Here is a 22,238-nt window from a genome sequence, read left to right as displayed (position 1 = left end):
ATAATGTCAGAACACTATGCCCGCTGAAAACACAAATATTATGAATGAGAATTGAGTAACTGTCCATTCGTCTCATTTTGTTCATCAGGTGTTGCGCCAAAAAGGTTCAAAGTTTCCTTTTTCCTCCTTGAAGTGTAACATTAAGTTACAAACACTTGTTGTGAAACATTCTTTTCCCCACCGCAACCTTGTTGCCCATTTGTTCATCTCGACATCCCAGCATTCAAATCTAATCTTGTCCTTTTGTCAGTTATGTGGAAAGAAAATAGGTTTGCACATGACATTTATCTCTCTGTGAGATGCATGTGTGTGGTAGACTTGTTTCATAATGTATAGACAACTGCCTGACGACTTCTGTGACGAATATAGCTTCCATGCAGTGAAACTACAGACTGCTAGCTTGAGTGCATTTACTCACGTGATGGTGTATCTTTGTTCATTGAAGAGCTGCTGTAAAAAACTACAGTATTGCGGAAATATGAAGGCTACATGTGTCTCCCAGTTACAAAATTGGGGACTGAGCATCTATCCAGATCCAAAACAAAGTTGTGTCATCACTTGGTAAATAGTTGGAATAATGGGCTGGAAAGTTAAATCTTGGTTTCTTTGGAACAGAACAAAATCTCCCAAAGAAATGTGGGAAAATGTGTTCTGGTCCTTTTTATACCACAAAACTCTGCCATTTGAACAGGGGTTTAGACTTTTTATTATATTGAAGGGAATATAGAATACTTTATATTCTAATGTGTAATTCTAACTAGTGTGGAAGAGAATGTGTATTGGAGTATAAGGGTATTTGGCCCCCATCGGGGGGTATTTGGAGAACTGCGGGGAGCCACTATAAACATTGAATGCAGGAATGTGAGCCGACATCTGCAGGCGACACCTGGAGCAGAAGTCTGGAGCCAGATCAGATAGTCCGCAGAACAACGATGACGTCAGATTACGGACCAATCAGACGACAGCGATTCCATACTGGCCTGTTTGAAACATTGTATAAAGTCTGGGGTAGAGTCAGATAGTTTTTGTTCGACTACTTTATCTGCTAAGGATAAGATAGGGTAGTTACGAACCCAGAGCTCTGCAAATGTATAGACTCCTCTGTCAGGAATAAATTGGTTGGTTTTGATACATTGTTGTGAACGAAGTTCTTTCACGAAAACGAACACGCTTGGAACCACGGGAGTTAGGAGATTTTAAAACACAGGTTCCTTCAAATGTTGACCCTGACGTGATCCTGGAAGAGCATCAGATAAACAGACAGAGGAGCGGACAGGAATACAGTTGGACTGCAAATCTCCCCGGTGCACCGAAATAAAAAAGGTGAGCAGAAGCCTGTTTGATAATATCACGAATTCTGCACATTGGAAATTGCGAAATTTGGGAGACTTGTGGTACAGTTGTTTTGTTGTCAATAGTTAATAAGACGTTGTGTTGTTAAAATTGCATAATTAAAAGTCAGAGTAACGGAGGACCCGACGTCAGGGTAACAAGGTACCTGACAGACCAGGATCAGAGAAAATCCTGGAAGTAGGGTAACAAGGTACCTACTTGTCCCGTCGTAGACTGACTTGAAATCGGACGCGGTTTCAAATTGTAACGTTTCGGTAGACGTTGGGGATTTTGGGACCCCCAAAAACCGATTTAGAACAAGATGAGTGTGCCACCAAAACTCAGGGTTGTGAATTGGACAGACGAGTGTCGAGGTAATGAATGTGATAGGTATCGGAGTGATTACCAAAAGTCATTGGAGAATTTGCGGAATGAAATAGAAAATCAGTTGTTAGCGGGCATTGAAAGGAAGAAGCATAAAAAGAAACAAGTAGAATTTAGAAGGGTGTGGATAATGTGGAAAAAGGAGAATAAGATAGAAAGGCAGAAATGTACATTGTTTCATGTAGTGGATGAGTTTCGGAAGGAAGAAAGAGTAGTTATTCAGAAGGGAAAAGAAATGGAGAAGTTGGTCACTGCAGGGTGGATGGAGAAAATGAATTTGAATAAAAAAATAAAAGAGAATGAAGAATGGATGAGAAAAATTCATGAGATTTGTGTGGTGTCAACGGCAATGGCAGTAGTTCGGGGTGAAAAAGCGCATCAACCTTGGGGTTCAAGGTGTCAAAAAAGAAACTTCAATGTTGCAGACGACAGGTGACGTTTTTGGGGCGGGTGATCTCAGGGAAGGGCTCGACCCTGAGTAATTCGCACCGCTCTTCCATTTTGACTTATCCCCGACCGACTAATGTTAAGGAAATGCTTTCTTTTAAGGGCCTTTGCGGCTATTCCCGTGGCTTTATTCCTGACTTTGCGGTTAGAACACGAGCTTTGCGGGACCTAGTTAGGGTCAAAGGCGTGCGTAACCTCCATGCTAGTTTGGACTGGAGTGACAAAACTGAGAAGTTGTTTACCGACCTTAAAAGAGATTTGGCCGCAGCGACTCACTTAGCCCAGCCTGACTATGACCTGCCTTTTCATTTAGATGTTTCAGTGACAGAAGGTACAGCAAACGGGGCTTTGTTCCAGAAGACGGGCGGTAACAGACGGGTCCTGCTTTACGTCAGCGTCTCTTTGGACAAAATAGAAGTAAGACAACCTATATGTGCGGCATATGCTGCAGCTGTGGCCACATGCATTAATAAGACGGCACACATTGTTATGGGACATCGACTCTTTATTCTTACTCATCATGGGGTGACAGCATTCGTGGGCTCAGCAGCGTTCACAATGTCGCCATTACGTCAGCAACGCTTGATGACGACCCTCGCCCAACCCCATATTGTATTCCTCCTATTGGGGATCAATATGGCTGATATTGTTTCCAGTTCTGGAGAACCACATACCTGTCAAGATCAGGTCATGCGGGTTTTGAAGGAACCTGTGTTTTAAAATCTCCTAACTCCCGTGGTTCCAAGCGTGTTCGTTTTCGTGAAAGAACTTCGTCACAACAATGTATCAAAACCAACCAATTTATTCCTGACAGAGGAGTCTATACATTTGCAGAGCTCTGGGTTCGTAACTACCCTATCTTATCCTTAGCAGATAAAGTAGTCGAACAAGAACTATCTGACTCTACCCCAGACTTTATACAATGTTTCAAACAGGCCAGTATGGAATCGCTGTCGTCTGATTGGTCCGTAATCTGACGTCATCGTTGTTCTGCGGACCATCTGATCTGGCTCCAGACTTCTGCTCCAGGTGTCGCCTGCAGATGTCGGCTCACATTCCTGCATTCAATGTTTATAGTGGCTCCCCGCAGTTCCTTTCTTCCTTGAGATCTGTCTCCAAATACCCCCCGATGGGGGCCAAATACCCCTATACTCCAATACACATTCTCTTCCACACTAGTTAGAATTACACATTAGAATATAAAGTATTCTATATTCCCTTCAATATCCACTGTATGCTACTGGTAATTAGATATACTGTCGGCTATTATCTATACTGTATATGGTCAGTTAAAGAGTCATACTCCAAAACTCACACAGGAAGAATGTAATTTTTAAATGGACACCAAGGCAAATTCTAAACGTATTTTGGGTGCTTTTTGTATTCACCTTACTGGTCGTGACGCCTGGCTTTTCACGAAGGCGCCGCCTCTTTCCGCCAACAGGAAACTGTCAGAACCAAAGAATGTTGTTGCACTTCCTGTGTTGGGGTATTACTACATACTGAGACAAGGAGAGACAAGATGAGGGGGGACAGGAACTCAGACAATATCGCGGGTCGATGAGACTCCGCCTGGTATTGGGACGCATATCTGTTCAAAGAACAAATATGTGACTATATCTGATGGTCATCTCGAGTATCGCTCATGTTGTCACCATGACAAAAAATGCATTATTTTTTGTGGTCAAACTAATGCATCACACTACAACAGCACTTTTCTTTTTTTTTTTTTACATGATCAGGTAAACTACACTGATCATCACAATGACTGCATATACAATCTCATGAGGTGTGCTAATGCCTTTACAAAGGTGTTAAGTTTACTTTGGATTTATGCTGTTCGAACAAAAAAGCAGACTTTATATACAGCTCTTGTATCATATCTCATTAGATTGTGAAAGTGGTCAAAATGTAGCGACCAATGTGCAAGCCTAAAAGTGATGCATTGTCACTGGTACGTAAGTGAAACGATGCTCTGTCATTATTACCCTGCATGTTTGTATTAGACGCGTGGTTGACATGGCAAAAAATAAGCACAGGGAAGGGATGAGAAGCTCCTACATCAGATACAACAAGGGCTGGAGGCTAAATGAAGGCTGATAAGTCACGAGTAGCACTGTCTTTAAGTAGTGTGTGTTGAGTGAGCGAGAGTGAATGTGTGTGTATGAATCCTGAATCCTCTTGGCCACTACAGCGCTGCAATTCCAGTGCCACAGCCGTCTCCTTACATTACCCTGCCCTGGAAACCGAATTACCCCAACGCAATGTCTGAATTCGCAATGCTCCCAGCACCGGCCGTATTTGTGCTGAGCAGCAGGAGCCATGAAACTGAGATGAGTTGACCTCTCTTCTCTTTATGGAGCCAATTAGTCCAAAGATCTGAATATACAGTGGATATAAAAGGTCTCCACACCCCTGTTGAAATGTCAGGTTTCAAAACCTTTTCCACCGTTAATGTGACCTATAATATGTGCAACTCAATTGAAAAAAAATTATATATTTTATCGAACATTTTATGACTGAGTCACCAATGGTGTAGTGGTACACTCGCCTGACTTTGGTGCAGGCAGCGTGGCTTCAGTTCCCAGTCAGTGACCGTGTGAATGTGCGTGCGAATGGTTGTCCGTGTCTATACGTGCCCTGCGACTGACCGGCGACCAGTTCAGGGCGTAGTCCGACTTTCGCCCGAAGTCAGCTGGGATAGGCTCCAGAACCCCGCGAACCTAACCAGGATACGCGGTGTGGAGAACGGATGGATTTTATGACTGGGTATGTGGCTGTGTTCAGAATTAACTAAACATTCAAACTCGTGTTAAATAGGAGTCAGCACGCACCTGCCACCATTTAAAGTGCCTCTCATGAACTGCGAATGAAGTTCAGCTGTTCTAGTAGGAAGTTCCTGACGTTCCTTTTTTTTTTTTTTTGCCTGCGAGCTGAGGCCTGACGGTTTCGTACTAACACTGACTGCTATAGTTAATGCTTATTGATTGACACTCTCAGAGAAGTATTCATTTCACTTCATGTTTATTACTTTAGGTTTAGTTTGCAGTGGTATTTTTATTTTAACAGAAACACCTCTCGGTAATATCCTGGATTCACTCCAAAATGTAATGGGTTCTTCTTTCAGTTAAGTGTTTTTTGAATGTAATCTGCTCACTAAAAAATAAACACCACACATAACCTTCTTGGTGGAGGCAGATGTACAGGTAGTTATTAAATTTAATGACAGTGTAATCAATGCTGAGCACTTTATATTGGTAAAGGCATTTTTGATACAGGATACAGCGAGTGTACCTAAAATTGCGGTCGATGAGTGCATTATGTGCATGAAGATGGAACAAAACTTTGTAACTTACCTTAAAAGAAAGGTGTAATTTAGAAACGCAAAACACTGTGCACAAATAATGCAATGAAAGCGATAAATAATCTTCGTTACAATGTGAACTCTGACACAGTTCTCCCTCTTTTTTGTCTGGGCTTCACTGTATCAAAAATCTCCATGGTAGAGGAGAGCGGGGAGTCAGCAGGTTCACAGGGCGGCTCCGGGGCCATCCCGGGTGAAAAGTTTTTGGAAAGCGAGACGGGCAGCCTCCTTTACCCCGCTGGGGCCCCTAAAGCTAACGCGATCCCCCCCCCTCCAATTTGTGCCCCTGTCATAAAGAATGCGCCCGCTAAACCACTTTCCCACCACTAAGAGGATTACTAAGGTAATGCCCACACATCAAGAGATGCTGTGGCACATTTGGACACAGGGCAAGCTTAATTTAATAACATGTAGAAAGGGCGCCACAGTGAGATATCATTTGGTCGGAGGGCGCAGGTTTAAATGTTGAAGCTCTCTTTCCATGTACAAGGAGGAGACATTTATTTTTAACTGGTTTCACAGACGTGCAATTTAGTTTTAAAATGTAAAACGTAGCATGATGCATACCATGTAAACACGCCAACGCACACAAGACGCTGTGCTTTACTTTCAGTACACAGTATAACCTTTGTATGACGTTGCTTTGTATTGTATAGTAATTATTTTCTCATGTACAATAGGGAGAAAAATAAGGTTGGGAACCACTGCTTTAGACATACACATAGTCACGTTATCCGTGGACAAGTCCATTTACTCAAAGATGGGTCAAAACACGGCAGATAATCCTCTGATGCTTGTTTAACTCCATGGGCTTTCTCACCTAAGTTACACGGGCTTGTTGCGTTAACAAAAGTTTACGTAGCGACCGTGGGATTCAGGATCATCCCAGCACCCGTGTGAGTGTGTGCGTACGTGCATGAGGGGAGGGATGTGGGACGTGACAAGGTTTCCAAAAGATAACCTACTTCCACTATGGTGACTTGTTTGCTTTACAGTCTGATGCCCACCAGTCTCCTTTGTGTCCCTCGTGGAAAAAACGGCAGGCGTGTTCCTGTGGCCAGATGTAGAGCATAAAAACCGACGCACACAGACACAATATGGTGAAACATATGGGCAAAAAACAGAATGTAGTGGTAAAGGAGTACAATTATTCAAGCAGCATTTACATTTATAGATCTGAATGGGGCAGGCTCAAAATGTGGATTTTCATGATTTCATCTCACTCATATGCCATTGTGTTTCTCCTATCTCGAGCTGTACTTAATGTACCTTTCCACACATTTTAGCCCACACCTTGTGTCGATACAAACCCAGCAACCTCTATTTTTCGAATAAAGCCAGGAGATCATGAGACCTCCGCTGTCTATATTGTAACGAAAATCCTCAATGGAAGTGCAGTGTTCCAAGAAAGCGCACAGTTGGGGCAGGGTGACGAAGGTTGAAGAGCAAGAAAATCCCTCGTCTTGTGCTCGAAGGAGAATGTATTGCAGTCTGGGTCGGTTTGCTGGAGGTGGTTGGCGGGGTGGGTGTGTTAAAGTGATCTGTGCAATTGCAGCATGGGGCGGGGGGGGGGGACGGGACTGAGTGGGAGACAGATATGATGTTCTACAAAGTACCTGGTCAGTGCAGCTGTGCAAGATAATTTTGTAGCTAAGGAAGTGATTGACAATTGGATTCAACGTATTAAAGTGAACATACACTCTGTAGCCACATCGTTAGGCACCTTTTGAAGAGCGCCAATCGGGGAAAGCTATCAAAATGTCTGCCTTCACCAAGACAGCAGCCTGAGAATTGTTGTTTTTAAGTTCAGTGTAGAAATAATTACAGAAAAGGCATACGGTATCTTTCAGATGAATACTCAAGAAATCCAGTTTTAGTTCCAATTTCGACATTTAGGAGGCAGTTCATTATTGCACTCATCACTTACATTCCTCTCATGAAAACATCCCAGAAAGTGTAGTTCAGAGACTGATAACAGACTCAGAGTAATAGTGCTTTATCCTGGCTGCCAATGCATCGTCACGTTAGTATATGGGAATGTTAGTTATTATCGTTCAGCAAATATTGATAGCTTGGACGTATGTTTAGACTTAAACCACGACTGCACTAAACAATTTTTTCTTGTCCCAGTTTGTTTCCTTTCTGAAGCTGAGTGACTATGCAAAGCCACGGGCACACCCATACAAGTCAACATTCCTTCAACCCGCCGTGGCTTCTGCGCAGTCATTCGCATCCACGCGACATTTCGCTAAAAGCCTTGCTTGTCACGTACGTGGTTAGGGCGAAGGCGAGGAACGCAAGGCAAGAACATGGTGGACCCAATTGCAGGGAAGCAGGGAGGCAAGGCAGGAGTGCGGGAATCTCAAAATAATAATATTTAATTCCAAAAACAAAGGAAAACAAAGATCATGAAAAAATCTAAATGCTAAATTAACAAAGTCCAAAATCTAAACACAAAAGTAACAAAGAAACACTTGAGTGAACCCAAAACAAGCAACAAGACATGACTGATGAAATACCTGAGCGACAATGACATGGCGAGACATGTGACAACGACAATGAACCGACGAGAACTGAAATAAACCAGGGAACTAAATACAAACAAATTGACGAGACAACGAGGAACACCTGGACAAGACGAGTGGCTAGAGAGAGCTGATTGGTCGACACAAAGTAGACGAGAACAGGTGGACACAACAACCTAATGAGCACACGACAAACATGGAACACAGGAAAACATTGAACAAAACTAAACACAACCCAAACCAAAACACAGACCATGACATTGCTATTTAATAAACTTCCCAGGTAGAGAACGTCAACATTATTAGCTGGAGCGTGCAGACGCAGCACTTCTGGTGACCCGTATTGCTCGCAAGGGATCAGTCAAAAACGGAACAGCGCAGTTGTCAAAAAAAAGGCAGTTGTAAAATCTTAACAGGTGGGAGACTCAATTTTCCTGCTTTGAATCCACGCTTGTTATTTCCCCTCCCCAGCACAGTGGATCGATAAAACTTTAAACCGCATACACTCCTTGAAGTCTCAGTGCCCTTTGCACAATGGTCATTGCACCGGATTATTGCGATATTAGCCATTCGAACTGCTCTTAAGTGCTAGAGGATTCTGCATCTTTTTGCACAATTGTTTTTTGTCAATGTCTTTATGTCTCCAAAGTGTTCTGTAAATTGACTGTCTGTTGTACTAGAGCGGCTCCAACTACCGGAGACAAATTCCTTGTGTGTTTTGGACATACTTGGCAAATAAAGATGATTCTGATTCTGATTCTGATATCCCAATTCATGCAGGTTCCGATTCTAATAGTGTGGATTGATCCTGTATGTGGGTGAGAGGTTACCGGTACCAAGTGGCCTGAGCCCTGCTCCGCTTTTCTTGATCCGACTTAGGTCTACTGGGTAGAGGAGATAAAGTCCCTAACAAAGGCCCGTACACAGCCAAAACATACAAATTTGTGGCTTATAAAATAGAATCAAGAATAGTTGGGAGGGAGAGAATTGTGGTTGTGGATACTCTTGTGTTTGCTTGTGTGTGTTTGCTTTGTCAACTGGCTTTCCATTACCATATTATGTGCAACTTAAAAAAGGGGCACAAAAAAAAAACATGTAAATAATTAATACAGGTTTACTATCCTTTACTATTACTACTCGACGAGAGGAAGAAAACTTTCCTCTTTGGTTGTGGTTTCTGTAACAACTTTCAGTACGTAATTACACAAACGGGTGCTGTCATAGGACATTGCATTATCGTTTCAAAATCCTTCTTTGGGATCATAGCACAGTTGTTCTGTTCTCTACTGTGATCAGTTTGGTTACACATACAGTATGTAGAACAGTTCAGCATGTACAGAAAAAAATTGCGCAGCGTGTCTACGGAAAAAGAGCTAATAGGTTTTGATTGGGCGGACAAAAAACAAATACATTGGTAAAAGTATAGACAAAAGTTTTCACATTTGCATGGATTATTATCGGAGAATATATAGCACGGCCTAGAGTGATACTGCTTAAAAGATTAACCGGATGCGATGGTGGTAGCGGTGCCAGTGAAAAGGTGGTTTGGTAAAAGGAAGGCACTGGCAGGTGGAGTAATAAATGGGCAACAGGCTATCTGAGACATGTAGTACAAAGCGATGGCGTGACAGTGCAGGTAGCAGGGGTTACAGTTGCAGAATAGAGACTTAAGTAGGATTTTGTACAAAAAAGTCAGCGTAATTAGGAGAAAAATCCTTTATTTTTCAAGTTTCAAGTGGTGCAAACTCCAAACTCAAAAAGCCCCCCAAAAACATCTCTGAATTGACCCCCTAACACACGGTACATTAGCAGCGAGACACAGCCGGCGCTAATGTTTGTAGCCTCCAGCTGCAGCCATGGGAAACTTATCTGTTTCTTGTGAGACTTTACAAAACCAAAATAACTCCGCACACGGGCCTTTATTGTCAAAAACGTCGTCGTGTGACATCCCCCCCCCCCCCCCCCCCCCCCCTTCCAGACACACAGTTGCCCCAATCTGAAAAGAACAAATCAATTGTACAGCAAAAGACATCCTACCGGTAAGCACAGTTCCAAATAAGGGATTCAGATGGATGATTAGATTAATGGACCCTCGTTACCAGTTCCCTGAGCGTAAATTGGAACTGGAAAACTTTTGCATGGTCAGATTACACGTTTATGAATATCTATACGTTTGACTTGTCTTACACTGTTGTACAATGTTCCATGTTATGTTCAACTTTTAACAGAAAATAAATCAAAAGGTTAACAGTAACAGACAACATTTAACATAAGAAATAAGTGATTTCTTTTATATTGTGATATATATTGATATTGACTGATATGAAAATAAACTTGATAGGATATTTAATGAAGTTAGTAGTATACAGTCATAACCATAAATGCAATTGTACTAATAATTAGCATTACCATTTCTTTCGGTGTTTTGGTTTCTGGTCTGGTCATCAGTTTTGGCCAAGAATGTTGATTTATGGTGCATCACTAGTAATAACACAGCGACTATTCGTTAGCCTGTCTGTGGCGTTTTGCACCGTGAGTTAGCATTAAGCTAGCACAAGGCAATGTTGCGTGGCTGTTTTAAATACACACCGTGTAATTATTTGTTTTAAGTTTTGTTTGACAGTAAACTTCGACTGGGAGAGGCAATATCTGCGCAAATTGCTCGACCGACAACTCACCTAGAGGTTGGGTCACTTGTATCTCAAGGCACCATTGTCTCACGTTTTTATTACCATTATTGTCCATGTGGTAGTATTTTTAGTATGAGTCACCTTTGTCGGAGGAAATGCCAGTTAATAATTTAACCAACGTTACAGTATTTTCTCGCATTAATAATAAACTAGAAACCAGAGCTGTGGAAGCTTTCCAAGCAAATGAGCCTCAAGAAGTGAAGAAGAGAGTGTGTGAATGAGGATCAGGATGACCGTCGTCACATGACAGCGTCTGCGCGTAATCCCCTTCTGACTGGGAGGTTTGCTTTGAAGCTCCACTCTCACGGCCCTAATGTGGACCGACAGGCACCTCGGCCTCTGGGGTCACTCTTTACCTTTAATACTGGGCTGATCTATGTGCAGGGAGAATGTAACCTAATTCTAGTTGTTGTTTTTTTTTCCTCCAATTCAGTTCCACCCAGAGATATTTTCTTGACATTAATTTCAGCATCTAAATTCAGAGTTAATCATCCAATTTGTAAGATAATGCTTAAGATACTGACAAATACGGGCCGTCACTACTTCACCTTTGATAGCGTTTCAAATTAAACTCCCCCAAAATGTTTCGCACCTCCGTTCTAATTCAGCAGCATGATGACTTTCTTTTTCCCATGATTCAGACATGTGAATACCATGGTGCAGTAGTGCACTACAGCATTCCTGCCCTTTACCAAAAGGGGAGTGTCTCCAGGTCACAGTGTGTTGTGTTTGTATACAGACCCTACGTCACTGGCTGTGTGTAAAATGCCTTCTCCCATCCACTCATCCCCCTCCGCTTCCGAGTGCAAACTCACCCCTCCTCCCTCACTCTTCACAACCCCCACCTCCTCCCCCATGCCAAGGCTGATCCAATGCTTTATAAAAGGGTGAGCCCACATCCCTCGCTGTAGCAGAATACTCGTCCATTTCTGTGCACATTGTATTTTGGGCTAATTTGGTCTCAGTTTGACCTGAGAAAAACCTCAGTTTTACGCATCAGTCGCTGTATTGTAATAGCAAACTTTGCTCTTTGATTTGTTTAATTTGTGTCTGGCAATAACCAAACATCCTCTTTTTTTAATTAACATTGTATTTGCAAGGATCAGTCAGTTCTTGGAGTCTTTTTTTTGTGTGTGATCATACGAATCAAATCCACCTGATTTTTTGAAGGGATTTTACAGGTATCCAGCCACATCTTCTCAAAAGGTAAGAATGCCGGCATGTCATGCTCTTAACAGACGTATGAAGACAAGGGTTTAAAATATACATATAATTTTTTTTTTTATAATTAACTCATTAATTGATGTTGTTGCTCTATCATTATTATTGATGGATTTTGGGGTGTCTTCTTATGCGATTTAGAATTAAACCAGTGAGGAAAAATGGGACTATTTCCATTTGAATGCCTCTTATGTCTTCTTGGGTCAGTCTCAAAAGAAATGAATAAAAAAAAAAGACGTCTTGTCATTGATGTTGCGGTGTTAAAATGATGACAAATGCTGCAGACGTGACTTAATACACATGATATGATACATGACGTGTGGCATGTTGAGGAAAAAAGGTCTAATCGGAGTGCGATGTTGCATCAGGGTTTAAGTGGGTGGAAAAAAAGAGATGAGAGCCATGCCCATAAACGGACAACACGTGCCATTGTTTCCACTGGAGCCGGTCATGACACATAATGTGATTAAAAAGATCTGGGCACACAATTTGTGGCCTACTTGGGTGGGATCCGCATATGTGTACTTTATGAACTAAATATACAAGATATCCTATTTTGAAGATGGCAATTCACCTTAAAGGTTTAGTCACCACATTGTAACTTGAGTCCTAATGATGTGCTGCAAAGGCGTAGACATGCCCTGTTATTTTGTTTTATGCTTTTAAAGAATTTTGTGGAAAATCGACACTGCGGCTTTTTGTCATTAAGCGTCTGTAGAGGGGCTGAGGTGATGTAGGGAGGACTCAGAGCCGGTCTGGTATTTTTCCACTGCCGGTGCGTCAACCCCCCCCTTCCCTCCCCACATCCCCCCCCTCCTCCTCACTCTTCTTTCTCTCCCCTCCCTTCACCAAAAAGTCAGATGACCCAGCATTGAGCTCGCACACTATAATATTGACTATTCCCAGGGCTGTTGAGGTGTTCATGATTGGAATCAAATGAGTCATTTCTTCCCTTGCAGCATGAAACAAACCGAGATGAGCCGTTTGTCTCGTGAAGACGACAACAGCAGCACCAACAGCAACGACTACAACTACCCAGATTGTCCGAGGAAGGTCCCACTGAATGAGTGAGGAAGTCTTCCAAACAAAAAAATGAATACAATCCAAGCATCTACGTAAATTAAGCAAAAATCTGAATGTATTTTTTTCCCTGTAAAGGCAATATGCAGACATGGATCCGGAGAGTGAAAACTTCCTCCCGGACAAAAACCCAGGGAAGAAGAAGTATGAGACAGAATATGTAAGACTCGTTTCTGCCCTTTAAATGTTCAAAGCAAAGAACCCACTTTTGTTTTTCCTAATTTGAGGAGGGCTTTTTTCCTTCCACAGCACCAAGGCAATGCCTCCTTTGGCATGTCTGTCTTCAATCTGGGCAACGCCATCATGGGTAGTGGAATCTTAGGGCTGTCCTACGCCATGGCCAACACTGGCATTGCACTATTTGTGTAAGTATATGACCTTTCTGGGCTTTCTTAGTCATCAAAAGTAGGCAAATACCCACTTGACGTGGCTTACTTTTTCATAACGCGGTTTTGTAGGCGCCCAGTGTACTGCAGGCGCTTTTCCGCCAGTGTGCTGAGTGAATGGATGGGAGTAAAGGCTGCTATCTATCAGGGCGTGTTTCTGTACAGGGCAGGGATTACAAAAAGTGGCTGGTGCAATAGGATAAAGTGCACGTACGATACAACATTAGGTGTATGAATAGGATCGCAAAATTCTGGGAATTTTAGTTGGAACATTAACACTGTGCATAAATATATGTGAGTAAAAAACTGTACAGTGCTCAAATGATTTTATTAAAATGGACAGCATTACACATAAGTTAAATAAAAATTGTACCCAAATAAAAGTTTTAAAACAAAGAGTTCTTAAAGATTAAGTAGAAATACTAAAGTTAAATACAACTGAACTGAGGCAGTGATTTATTATTTTGTTTTTTTTGTGAACCACTTAAAGGGAGCCCGAGTTCCACCAATGGTACAAGTATGACACGTGGAGAATCACTCTTATAGTATAATCCTACCTCAAACAGCCTGAGTTTTGCAGGTACGGTGGTACCATGATTTACAAATGAACGGAATGACAGGTTTTTCGACTTACGAGCCGTCGCGTGGTCGATTCTGTGCTTCGTGTTGTGAGCCAAAATTTGAGGTACGAGCAAGCTTTGGATACGCTGCCACTTTCGTGAAGTGGGGGCGAAAAGAGCAATTAAGGTGCTGTAACACCTTTACATGTGGGCAAGGAGAGCTATATATTTTGCATGGATGTCCAATTTGGAATATTTTCCCAAATTTCCCATCTTAAATTCCCATGGAACTGCAACGGAAATTTACCACCCCTATGTACAAATACACAATCTAAAATCGACCACTGTCAGAGAAGAGGATGGTCACATGCCAGTAAAAAGCTCTGCCTCTCAAGTGTACTGCAGATTCATTTCCATATTCTAATAATACCCCCAGTGCATATGAAGAGTCCTAAGAGGAAAACCTTTGCGATGCGACTTCATGCCACGAATGTGACTCACTCTCTCCTCAAAGTCTGCGCTGACGCACAAGTCGAAATAAAGAGAACAAGCACACGCAGCTAATCAATGAAGTCATGCAACGGATAAAAAAATGGATTTATCCACTCATATAAACCCCATTTTTACCTAAACACACTAAATATCCCTCTATTTTTACAGGATCCTCCTTGTGGCCGTCGCCATCTTCTCCTTATATTCTGTGCATTTGCTGCTGAAGACAGCCAATGAAGGAGGTGGGTCCACAGTTCACAATCCAAACATTGCATCTTGACAGCAGTTTAACCTGACGCCTGATGATCCCGTTTCAAGGTGCGCTGGTGTACGAGCAGCTGGGCTACAAAGCCTTCGGGATGCCCGGAAAACTGGCCGCTTCCTGCTCCATCACCATGCAGAACATCGGAGGTGAGCTTTATGGCACAACCACTCAGTCTCTGATTGTGTAAAGGAAAAGGGAGTGGGGAAAAGGGCTGCAGCTTCCAGTAATCACTTGAGTCACTCTGCAAGCAGTGCCAATTCCACGGAACAAGCGAACCACACGGCAAATATTTGTGCGAGCTAATTTTGTCCTGGGATCCTCTACCTTGAAGGCTAAACTAATAAAAAATATGCTTTATTTTTGTCATTTCAGCCATGTCAAGCTACCTCTTCATCGTCAAGTACGAGCTCCCCATTGTCATTCAGGCTTTTACAGGAAGTAATGGGTGAGTACATTTTCCACCAGATAAATCAAGTCTGGCACCAGCAACCATACACACGTGGAAAAATGTGGTTTTAATATCATTCAAATGAACCAGTGTTTCCCAATCTTGAGTTAAAATGTGGTTAATTATAACATCCGTTGAAAGAACATTTAATTGTACTGCCTGTCAGCATACGTCGCTGGCATACATTGATGATTATTTGTAGAAAAAATTATTCCTGTAAGTGAAATTTAATCGTTTCGGCACAACGGTTGGAACGCACAGTAAAAGACAAAATTGAGTTTTGTGGGTCAGATATGTGATGCTTTTTTCTAATGAGGCCCAATGAATGGGCCAACAGCATACACCTATTTTTTAAATATTATATTGATTTAGTTTAACAGCAGGCACCTATATTGTTATTTACTGACACTTTTAGGTATTTTTATGTATGTGATGCCTTAGTTCAGAATCTCAACTCACACTACTAGCGCCACAAAGAGTGGCAAATAATGCACTTTTACACCACTGCAGTTGATTCAGTGTTAATCAAAACTGAACATTTCTCAGAAAGTATTTTAATTTCAAATCTAACGGGCAATCAAAATCCTGCTTTACGTCCATTCGTACGAAATAGTTGCATATGCATATAGCTGTAATAGGGATGTAATATACAGGTGAAAGGATAGATTGTGTGTGCACTTAGAGGTGAGGAGGCACATGGCTAAGTGGCAGGGGGAATGGAATCTTTCCAAGTAGTCCTTCAAAGAACCCTTTTAGTCGTCTGCAGCTGGTGCCGCATGGAGACGAAAGCGTGTGTACATGCGTGCGTGGGATTGGCTTGCTCACTCACTCACTCACTCACTCACTCACCGTGAGCTTGCCTCGCATCCCTCCTGCAGTGGATGGCGGCCACTCTGAGTGCATCTTTGTATCTGGTATTTTCGGCGGCGTTTTTGCAGACATCTAGAGCAGTGACTCTCAAAGTGCGGTACTACTAGTAGCTCCCTCTAATAGGACGCAAAAGAATCGTTGCCTAAGTACAATTCAGTTGTATTTAACTTTTTGGTACAATGCATTTGCACTTAATCTTTAAAAACTGTTTTGACACTTTTATTTAGGTAACATTTTTAGTCAACTTTATTTAATTGAACCATTATTTAAATGTATTCTTTCTTTAGTTTCCTATGTTGAAGAGCAGTGTTAATGTTCAAAGTGCGTAATTTTAGTGGCCTACAATAATATTAAACATAGACCACCAGTCAAACACTTTCTAACGCCATGGAATGGAAAAGTGCCTTCAACTTTCGACTGGTAGTGTACATTTACTTATGTTTTCAATGAACGCTTAGGCCTACTACACAACTATATTTTAATTTTGGCCACGATGGCGTTACGTTGGGAGCTAAGTATTTTTTTAGGAGGTACTACAACTTCAGAACCACTGATTGAGATCTGATTTATTATTAAAACAGCCAGGAGAGATGAGATATACACTCTGTAAATGTATGTAGTGTATGCATGTACGCACGTACGTAGTCATAATTAAAATGAGCTGACCATTAAAAAGCAGACTGTACTTGTGTATAGTCATTGAATATTACAATTACAGGATGATGCAAAGGAAGTTTAACTGACAAGTAACTGTTAAGACCTACGGGAAGCAGGCAGCTGAATAGGTTAAAATACAAAAGGAGGTACACTTGCACAGTTGAATGAGATACATGGTGATTGGATTCAAATAAATAAATTAAACACAATACGACACACTGCAATTGTCAACCACTACAAACTACGGCCACAATAATTGTTCAGTTAGTAACTTTCTGTGTCAGTGAGTTTGATCAAAATCAATTGATAGTGTGGGACATTGGGACTAATGTATTATTTCTGTTATGTTTTCCAGTGAATGGTACACAAACGGAGACTACCTGGTGCTACTTGTGTCACTCTTCATTATTTTGCCCCTATCACTGCTTCGGAACTTAGGTAAGCATTACCAATCGAATGAACTAAAGAGGGCATTCTACAGTCTTTTAAATAGATGCTGCTCTTCTCCTCATTAGGTTACCTTGGATACACCAGCGGCCTGTCACTCCTCTGCATGGTGTTCTTCCTCATTGTGGTGAGTGGAAAAAGCACCATCTCCCCATTCCACATATACCACATCATCTGTTTCCAAGCTGAAAAGCCAATAAACAAGCATTATTATTATTTAAAAACTTGGCATTGAGTCTTTACGCATACTTAAAATGATGATTTGTTCCTGCAGGTGATCATCAAAAAATTCCAGCTCCCGTGCCCGCTTCCTTTCAATGTCCACGCCAAGAACGAGACATTCAGTAACGGCCACAACGCCACCATATCGCCCAACAATGCAACCGCCGTGGACTACAGTGATGCCTGCACGCCCAAATACTTTGTATTCAACTCTGAGGTATAAACGCAATGACAAGTAAACCTATTTTAGAACATTTTAGAGATTGCAATTTTTAATGTGCATTTTCTTCTCCCCTCCCAAGACTGTCTACGCTGTTCCCATCCTGACCTTCGCCTTTGTGTGCCACCCAGCAATCCTGCCCATGTACGAGGAGCTCAAAGAGTAAGTTTCTTTCACATAGGTCCAAAAACCGCAGCTGCTCCCTTATCCGACCATACAGGTCGCTTTGTTCCTATCAGTTTTTTGTTTTTTTTATATATAAACATGGACCTTTCCCTCCCCATCCGCACAGCCGTTCCCAGAGAAGGATGCAAGGAGTTGCCAACGTGTCCTTCCTGGCCATGTTCGTCATGTACCTCCTGGCGGCACTCTTCGGATATCTGACCTTCAACGGTGAGTTGCTCCAAAGAGGTGAACACGAGTTCAGGCAGCAGTTTAGCTAATCCAGACTGAATTTGATTTGAACGGACAAATTGATCACATTTCTTCAATCTGTAAAATAACAAATCTGATTTGACACAGTTACATAAGCCTTATGGCCTGTTTTTATTGCAATTCAGGTCTTGGGGACTCAGACACGTTTACTTTTTCTTTTTTTTTTTTTAAGATCTATTTTTAGGGAAATGAAAGGTGGAATATGCTGTTTGCAAACATATATCAGCTTTTCCCAACTTGGAAAATCTCATTTAACCTAATTAGTCAGCTGTGTAAAAATGAATGATGACAGAAACACCTGTTTCCGACTGGAAATTTAAGTTATTGAAAGAGGCAAAGACTAGTCGAAATTAAATTATTTTTATTCACTAATGACCAATTTAATAGTATTTTTTCAAACATAAATATGTCTAAAAATGTCAAAAGTGTGTTTTGACCCTTCTAAGCCCCTGTCGACAGGGCTAAGGTAATAAGCTAAATTAGCAATTTGTACACAGGACACAATTTCGATGACAAATAACTGTGAATTTCAGTTGTAAATACTCCGTGTGTCATAATTACCTCTTCGAGTTGATTTAAACGAGCGACATGAGCGATAACGAGTGACTTCCCGACCAACGCGAACGTAGATTCGACCGACTGCAGTACAGCTATCGCAGTGCATTCTGGGACTTAGAGTTTCAGCTGTGCGTTTAATTTGCTTGGCTGCTTGTCATTGTTAGAAGACTGTTAGAAATGTGGTTGAAATTGGCAGATACGAGTGTAATAATGAGTCCTTTGGGTGAAACTAGAGGAGAAGGTACATACAAATATATATATTTTTTCTAAGAGCTTCCAACGGGAAGTTAATTAATGTCAGCATAAGTTTACAAGAGGTCAACATCCCAAATGTCAAATATCCAAAGTTTAAGGGGAGTAGCCTTGTCACTACAAATGAAATAAAACAAGAATGACAGTGTAACCAGATTCTCAGGGTGAGAGTTATGCAACAATGTGAAAAAGGCCACCCGATGCCAACATACCACAGTATTATTTGTGTTCCCGTTCAACGCGGGAAAGATAGTGGTCCTACAAATGCAATCAAGCTGGTTATACAAGATAGAAGTGCCTTGAACTAAAAGCTGAGCTGTCGCTGCACGTTCGAGAGCAGTGTTTCCCAACCTTGATTGAGCCAAGACACATGTACTTTACATCACACGGTACACTACCAAAGAAAAATGAGTATATATACTGAAATCATGATCTTCCGCACAAATGTACTTACTCAGTGTGAATTTGGGCCGAGTTAGTAGAAAACAAATCTATTACTCGGTTATATTAATGGCTACAGGTTGACAACACAAATAATTGCGCCTTCTGCTATCTACTGGAAGAAAATGTCATTGTTCTGCTTGTCACTATACATCGCTGGCATAGATAAATGAACATGCATTTGTAGTGACACGATTTGGAGTGACTGAATAATCATTTTTGGACCAATCAAGTGAAATTGGATACATGGAAATCACTGTAGAGCAGCTTCCGCATACTCTAACAACACAATTAAACAAAGACTGCACCTTTTTAATGTAAAGAAAATGTTGATGGGTTTTAGCTTTGTTCTCGATAACACCAAGGTGAGATTTGGACACTTTTTTCTTCTTTAAATGTGTAACTGCTTCACATATGTTGACCTCCAGAGTATTACATTATTTTCGCAGGTTTCAAAAACAGAACATGGCGTCCATTTCCTCTTGGTGGCAAAATGTAGAAAACTTGTTCAAACAAGACAACACAACACACAAAATGTTTTTGATTGAAGACTGTCAATTTCAGCCTTCAGAACATCTGTCCATCTAAAATGATTAGAGCAACCTCTCCCTTATCTCAAAGGGGGAGCATTGTTAGGTTGTGGAATATAATCCATCCTCCAATGCACTCTTCTCAAACTTGTTTTTCTTTCTAAAAATATTCTTAATGACAAGTGTCTTAGACCCTCACGAAGACAACAGTAATTAATCTTCTGCTTTTGCATTCTCTCTCCACCCATAGTGCACGTAGAGTCCGAGCTGTTGCACACTTACTCCAAGGTCTACGAGTTCGACGTGATCCTGCTCATCGTCCGCCTAGCTGTGCTCACCGCTGTCACCCTGACCGTGCCCGTGGTGCTCTTCCCTGTAAGTGTCATTGAAAGGAAAAAATAAAAAGAAGAAATGAAACAAATTGTCCCATTTCGGACTCATGTGAACATTCCTCGTCTTCCTGCAGATCCGTACCTCCATCAACCAGTTCCTGTGCGCCTCCAAGTTCAGTTGGATCCGCCACACCATCATCACGGTGCTCCTGCTAACCAGCACCAACATCCTGGTCATCTTCGTCCCGACGATTAGAGACATCTTTGGCTTTATCGGTGAGTTTTGTTCTGCCTTATATGACCCCATGATCTCAGTCAATCAAGAACTCAAGCTTGGTTGACTTCACTCTTCTACTACTTCCATTTACATTGAAATGTCATCTCTGAAGGTTGAAAGAAGTAACGAGCCAAAAAGTTCAACCTTGATTTTATTGGACCATAACCCCTTTTTACTACGTGTCTGAGAGATTTCAAGTGTGTTTTTGCTAAGTTTTAAAAACAAGGTTCAACTTTTGGTTCATAATACCCAAATATGTTTGGCATGAACACTGCTCATCGCCATACCGACAATGAAGCATGATGGTGGTAGAATCATGTTTTGGGGCTGTTTTTCTTTGTCAAGGTGGAAGGAATTATGAACAGTTCAAAATACTGGTGTAAGAACAAGACCTTCAGGCTTCTGTTAGAAAGATGTCAAGAAAAGCCTACTAGAACCCCTGAATTGTATTTGGGGTTAATCAGAGGCACTTTAAATAGTTGCAGGTGTGTGCTGACTAACTCCCATTTAAAATGAGTATGAATGTGATTGGCTCATTCTGAACACAGCCACATCCCCAGTTGTAAGAGTGTGTGCAGACTTCTGCAACCAGTTTTTTTTTTTTTACATCCCCTTTCAAAAAAGGAGTTGAGTGTTTAAAGTTTATAGGTCATTAATGGTGGAAAGTTTTTAATTCTCTTGGTCTCATTTTTTTAATAGCAGAAAACATTTCAACACAAGTGTGTGGACTTTTTATCCACTGTACCTGAAAAAGAAATCTACTGCAGTACAATGACGAAATATTTGTACTTGGAGCGTTGAATCCTAAATCTCAGGATCTTTGCTCACACAGGTGCATCTGCTGCCGCAATGCTCATCTTCATCTTGCCCTCGGCTTTCTACATCAAACTGGTCAAGAAGGAGTCGATGAAATCTGTGCAAAAGATCGGGGTAGGTTTGGAAAACTCACTTCCTTGTCATGCTACGCAACGTTAAGCGAGTGCAAACAAGCTCAACTGGATTTTTTTTGTCTCTGCCTCCCCTCAGGCCACTGCCTTCCTGTTGTGCGGCTTCGTGGTCATGATCGGCAGCATGAGCCTCATCATCCTCGACTGGGTCCACAATGCCACCAAGGAACACCCAGGCGGACACTAAGGGTCGGGCGCTGGATTGAGGTCACCAAACTAATGAAGATCAAATTTTAAAACGAAGACACAAGACTTGATGCTTTGCTTTGCCTGAGAGACAGACTATGCCATTCCGAGAGAATGTACACCCGAACTTGTACAGTTTGCTGTTCTGTCTACACCACAAGTATGGTGATTATTTTTTCCCTGCTTTTTAAAAAAATTTTTTTAGGGGCCTTCATATAACTTCTTTGTCTTTACCCTTAATGTTATTGTTTTCATAGTTATGGTACAGCTGAAAAACTGAAGGTGCCTCAAAGCAACAATACGAAACAGGTCAAGGTCGTCTGGAGAGTTGGGGGGGGGGGGGGGGGGGGGGGGAACAATAAGCAGCTGACACTCAGGTAGGGTTTTCTGTTTGCATGAGTGCGGCTGTGACCTCACACGTCAACAAGTCCTGCTGACAAAACGGTGCGAACCACCTCAAATAAACATTCGCAAGAGGCAACAGACTTTGCTCATCTTGCTCGGAACTGTTTTTTTGTTTGCCAAACGTATACCCATAGAGCGTATTTGTACACTGTACTGAAAAGCACTTATTGTTCAGCACATTGGTGGAAAACCCAGACTTGTTTTCATATATGGATCAGGGCCTATGACACCGCCGAACCAGTATTTGTGACCTTTCCTTGTACAA

The 22,238-nt window shown here is 41.7% G+C and overlaps 2 protein-coding genes across 11 annotated transcripts in view; one reads left to right on the top strand and one right to left on the bottom strand.

Annotated features, from left to right (window-relative positions):
• Window positions 1–10,866, bottom strand: part of LOC133471818 (amphoterin-induced protein 2-like) — a 66,813-nt gene extending 55,947 nt beyond the window's left edge. For 2 of the 8 annotated variants that reach the window (XR_009786369.1, XR_009786370.1), the window contains exons 1-2: window positions 6,493–10,412; window positions 3,552–3,665 (exon numbers count right to left, since the gene is read on the bottom strand). The gene's annotated coding sequence lies outside the window, so the exon portion shown is untranslated. Of the gene's footprint in view, window positions 1–2,949; window positions 3,339–3,551; window positions 6,399–6,492; window positions 10,413–10,730 lie in introns of those variants that run through there. The other 6 variants (XM_061761814.1, XR_009786368.1, XR_009786372.1 and 3 more) reach the window with 6 other exon arrangements.
• On the top strand, window positions 1,165–21,918 carry slc38a2 (solute carrier family 38 member 2). 3 transcript variants are annotated; one of them, XM_061761818.1, is made up of 16 exons: window positions 1,165–1,323; window positions 12,923–13,030; window positions 13,122–13,203; window positions 13,293–13,408; window positions 14,650–14,723; window positions 14,800–14,892; window positions 15,119–15,191; window positions 17,077–17,159; window positions 17,237–17,295; window positions 17,443–17,607; window positions 17,693–17,772; window positions 17,903–18,003; window positions 20,077–20,201; window positions 20,293–20,434; window positions 21,268–21,365; window positions 21,462–21,918. In XM_061761818.1, exons 2-16 carry the CDS (start codon window positions 12,924–12,926, stop codon window positions 21,567–21,569), a joined length of 1,506 nt encoding a protein of 501 aa, XP_061617802.1. In that variant the 5' UTR covers window positions 1,165–1,323; window position 12,923; the 3' UTR covers window positions 21,570–21,918. The 3 variants fall into 3 exon arrangements, with proteins under 3 accessions (XP_061617802.1, XP_061617801.1, XP_061617800.1); XM_061761817.1 differs by lacking the exon at window positions 1,165–1,323 and adding an exon at window positions 3,169–3,192; XM_061761816.1 differs by lacking the exon at window positions 1,165–1,323 and adding an exon at window positions 11,669–11,948.
• Window positions 21,919–22,238: the final 320 nt, after the last annotated feature.

Source organism: Phyllopteryx taeniolatus, chromosome 22, assembly GCF_024500385.1.
Source record: "Phyllopteryx taeniolatus isolate TA_2022b chromosome 22, UOR_Ptae_1.2, whole genome shotgun sequence".
In the NCBI taxonomy this organism is placed as follows: domain Eukaryota; kingdom Metazoa; phylum Chordata; class Actinopteri; order Syngnathiformes; family Syngnathidae; genus Phyllopteryx; species Phyllopteryx taeniolatus.
The sequence above is the reverse complement of the archived record's forward strand: the minus strand, read 5'-3'. Positions and strand labels throughout refer to the sequence as shown.